The sequence below is a fragment of the Oryza glaberrima genome, chromosome 12, assembly GCF_000147395.1.
Source record: "Oryza glaberrima chromosome 12, OglaRS2, whole genome shotgun sequence".
NCBI lineage: Eukaryota > Viridiplantae > Streptophyta > Magnoliopsida > Poales > Poaceae > Oryza > Oryza glaberrima.
The window spans coordinates 8,469,231-8,474,030 of record NC_068337.1 but is presented as its reverse complement, the minus strand read 5'-3'; the positions used below and the strand labels follow the sequence as shown (position 1 = coordinate 8,474,030).

The window sequence follows — 4,800 nt, the reverse complement described above, 5'->3', positions numbered from 1 at the left end:
ACATGCGCCATTGTCCCGTCTTCTTCCGAACTAGGACTGGGTTGGCCAGCCAGTCGGGATGAAGGACTTCCTTGATGAAGCCTGCTGCTAACAGCTTGGTCAATTCCTCCTTGATCACATCCTTCCTATCCTGCGCGAAACGGCGGAGTCGTTGCTTGATTGGTTTAGCATCTTCCTTAATATGTAAAGAGTGCTCAATCACCTCTCTAGGAATACCAGGCATATCAGATAGTTTCCACGCAAAGAAATCTTTATTATTTTGAAGAAAGGTGATGAGCGCGCTTTCCTATTTACAATCTAACTCAGCACCTATTACAGCAGTCTTAGTAGGATCATAGGGATCTAGGGGAATCTTCTTGGTCTTGGCGTCGCCTTCAACGCTCTTTGGCATCTTGGTTGCAGGCACTTCTCCTTCGCTTGCTGTGGACGCAGCCAGTCGGATTTCTTCTCGGGCGAGCGTGATCTCGCGGGTCTGGGCCATCTCACAGCTTTCCTTGTTGCATGTGACGGCTTGCTTGATGTCACTCCGCAGGGATATGACTCCTTGAGGACCAGGCATCTTCATCATCATGTAGGTATAGTGCGGGACAGCCATGAACTTGGCTAATGGCGGGCGTCCGAGTATGGCATGATACGCTGTCTCAAAATTAGCGACCTCAAAACAAATGTTCTCTGTACGGAAATTCTCCCGAGTGCCGAAAGTAACAGGAAGAGTGTGGCCGAGTGGTGTAACAGATAGACCCGGGATGACTCTGTGAAAGGGCGCGTTACTTGGCTTTAAATCCGTGCGAGGGATCTGCATGTCGTCCAGGGTCTTGGCGAAAAGGATGTTGAGTGCACTGCCACCATCGATGAGGGATCTGCGAAGCTTGACATTGTGAACCACCGGGTCTAGTACCAGGGGGTACCGCCCCGGGTGGACCACTCGGTCTGGATGATCCGAGCGGTCAAACTTAATCGTTGTCTTTGACCACCGAAGATATTGGGGCGTGTCGGGTTGAGCAGCGTTGATCTCCCGTTCGGTCAGCTTTTGCTTTCTCATGGATTCATAAGCCAGGGGTCCACCAAAGATGTGGTTGAGCTCCTTGCGATGGTATTGGAAACTAGTCAGGGCATCATCTTCACCATCCTTCTTCTTTGACGTGCTTTGATCTCCGTCGGAGGCTTTATGTGCGTTCTTGGTGTATTGTTCTGCAAACTGTTTGTAGACGAAGCAATCTTTGGCCGCATGATAGGAATTGGGATAATGCGGACATTGGGAGTTCATAATCTTGTCAAAGGTGTTGACGCGCAAACGTTGTCGGGAGGATGGTGTAGTAGTTGCCACAAGTTCCTCGGGCTTACACTTGCGATCCTTGTGATTGGTACTTCCACTCCCCCCTGTAGTCGGCGTATCTTTCTTCGGCTTCCAAGTGGTGCCCGACTGCTTGGACGTGGTAATGGCATCTTCGGCTTTGGCATACTCATTGGCTTTTTCGAACATCTGCTTGACCGTCCTGGGAGGCTTGCGCCCGAACTTGCCGACTAGGACTTCGTGGCGAACGCCCTTCGTGAAGGCGGCTATGATGACGTCGTCGGTGATGTCGGAGATCTTGTTGCGTTGCTCGGAAAAGTGTCGGATGTAATCTCGAAGGGATTCTCCAGACTTCTGAATGACGTTGTAGAGATCAAACTGTGTACCAGGGCGTTCAAAGGTACCCTGGAAGTTGGCGATGAAGTGGTCGCGAAGTTCTGCCCATGATCCAATTGTGCCACGGGGTAACCCATGAAGCCAGGACCGGGCAGAATCCGCTAGGGCCACAGGCAAATAATTCGCCAATTGCGAGACCGTAGACGGTGAGCCAAGACTCTGGGTTAGTGGTGCCGTCATACTTCTCAATTCCAGTCGGCTTGAAGCCGACTGGCCAATCCACTCGACGCAGGTCGCTTATGAAGGCAGCAACTCCATCCACGTCGTCGTCGTAGCGATCTGGTGAATGGTGGGGAGCGTAGCCTCTTGCCGCGCGGCGCTGGTTGATAGTATCGCGAAGATCGACGGGGCGCCTGCGATGTGGGGAGCGTGGTCGTTCAACTCGATGCTCCCTGTGTCGTTTGGGAGGCGAGTGGATAGATCGCTCGTCGTGACCCCTGCTCCTGCGACTAGATCCCGCGAAGACAACACTAAGGCTTGGTTGGTGATAGTCTTGAGATCGAAGAGGGGGAACTCGGCTGCCAGTCGGCGTGTGGATGCTTGCGGAGTTAACCGGGACCAAGGCGGTGATCATGGTCTTGGTCTGGTTCAAGATGTTGACGACGTGATTGGCTTGATTGAGCGCGTCTTCCTTGAGGAGGGTGTCGAGGAGGGTGATCGCTGCAACCGCGTTCTGTTGGGGGGGCGGAAAACCGCTGTCCCCTCGACGTCTTGTTGCCCAATAAGTTCCCGTGCTCGTCGCCCGGCATCCAGGGCACGTTGTCGCCGGTCCTCAGCCTCTTTTGCAGCCCGTTCGCGTTCCTGTGGCTCACGCTGTAGCCGTTCTCGCTCTTGTGCTTGGCGCTCCTCTTCCAGTCGGCGTCGTTCGGCTTCCTGTTGTATGCGTAGTTCTTCTGCTTCTCGGGCTTTACGCTCTTCTTCCGTCTCGTTGTCAGCCATGAAGATGCCGAAGTAGAGGGGCGTGTAGTTGTCTTCAAAGCCTTCGTCGAAGTCGTCGAGGTTGCGGTAGTCGTAGCAGTAGCCGAAGTCGTCGTACTCCACGATCTCCGATGGTCGCGAGCCGACGCCGGGGGAGCTAAGGTAGCCATTCAGTTGTTCCGTCGAAACCGTGCCGAGAGGCTGGAGTATGACACCGACTTCCCTGGAGCTAGGCCGGGCCGGGGCTGAAGCCGGATCCCACCTAGGCCTACGGGGAGAAGACGCCCTTGTGGTGAAGACAGCAGCCAAATCATCGGGGAGTTTCATCAGGATTGGCGGATAGGCCCCATCGTCTTGATCGGGTCGTGTTGAAGTAGATTGGATCCCATCCGAGTGATTTGAAGCCAACTCGATAGAGATGATTTTGGGGTAGACCTCGATCGAGTTCGGGATTCCGAACTAGGCGGAGATCTGGCCTCTTCCCGACTGGTTTGAATCCGAGTCGAGGAGAGAAATCTTGCCGAAGTCGTTGGTGATGAAGTCGAGGCTGCCGAATCGGAACGCCTGCCCGGGAGGGAAGACGAAGTCGTCGATGCCGGAAACGAAACCCATCGCACTAGTTGGCGAAGAACTTGACGCTTCCCCTACCTAGCGCGCCAACTGTCGAAACAAGATTTCGACAATACTAAAAGGGGGTGCCTATCAAGCTGGAAAAGTGGATGGGTTTAAAGACAAGGAATTTTATACAGGTTCAGGCCTTCTTAATCAAGAAGTAATACCCTACTCCATTCCGGGGATTGATCCGCCGAGTATATTATTGATCGTATGATCTGGGAAAAAATCGTGCCCCTAGAGGGACCCGTACCCCTCCTTATATAGGGGAAGGGGTCCGTATTACAAAATACAGTCCATATCCCTAACGAAATATGTAGTTACAGATAAAATACAATCATAACCGACTAGGACCTCGGATATATCCTTGACATACAAGTTTAGAATTTACCCCGAGTCCTTCTAAAGATATTCTATCTAGACATGGCACCCCATACCCAGTCGGACTATACATGCCGTGTAGGCATGGGGTATCCATAATCTCCACACAGCTATAGGTTGGGCTTGTTTTATATGGTGTAGGATTACGTTGTAGGGTATATACTATTTGCCACATGCGTTTTGACTTTGTTCTGATCGAAATGAAAAGATTGACCTGCTTAACACACTCCGTTCACGTCGAGTAGCCATAGTAGCTTAGAACCGAATGTAGGCACACATCGTAAAGTTGTAAATGCAACCATAGTAGACGGTGATGATAATTAATTTCAACAATGTACTATGATTTATCCTTACAGAGGCATTATGTTTAAACTTGCATGACATTTTATTCAGATTTGTATCACCCCGATGTTTCAACTTGTCACACACGATCATGCATGACTTTATTTTTCTCTCCTGTACTACTATACTGCTACAATTCAGTACCAGATACCACCGACGGAGGGAATGCTACAGGGAGCAGTGTTGTAGCTTGGGTAGATACCGCATATTGACGGCATGTTTAGGGCCAACATAGCTTGGGCTTGAGCTTGACTCTGATCGAAGTAGACGCCAGCAAACTGTTGTAGCTGTAGCTGCTGCACAATCGCCTGAACACTGCTAATGGCCTGGCAGTGAGACTGTTGCGCGATCATCCTGAGCTGTTGGCAGCACTGCTGCTGCATGACTTGGCAGTTTCTCAGTTGAAACACGGGTGAATGGAAGAAGGGGGTTTCCACTGTGCTGCACTGCTGCCTTACGAACTCACCGCATGGGCTAAGCATCTGTTGCTGCAGCATGAGATGCGGCTGCAGCTGATATTCCCTGTAAACTTGAGTAACAGCATCAAATTGCGCAGAGGCGCTGCATGCAGCAATAGCAAGGAGAGCAAAGAAGAAAATGATCTTCATTGTGGTGGGTTTCTAGTTCTTATGCTTTTGCTGTAATGTTTGAGTTGTGAGAAGGATGAAGGGGGTTTACATTGTGCTTGTCTATTTATAGATGCGATGGATGGGTTTTCTTTGAATTCCTTATCGGTTGCACTAGAGTGTTTGTTTTTGTTGGATATTCTATTAGGATCAGAGTGAGTCATGTCATTTGGATGTTACGTGATGTGCCTCCACAGATGTCCTTGTATACCATCGTCAAAGTAACTTTAT

At 50.7% G+C, this 4,800-nt stretch overlaps 1 protein-coding gene across 1 annotated transcript; it reads right to left on the bottom strand.

Annotated features, from left to right (window-relative positions):
* Positions 1–4,080: 4,080 nt before the first annotated feature.
* Positions 4,081–4,551, bottom strand: LOC127757567 (prolamin PPROL 17D). The gene has a single exon (XM_052283106.1). The coding sequence runs from the start codon at positions 4,549–4,551 to the stop codon at positions 4,081–4,083; it is 471 nt and encodes a 156-aa protein (XP_052139066.1).
* Between the last annotated feature and the right edge of the window lie 249 nt (positions 4,552–4,800).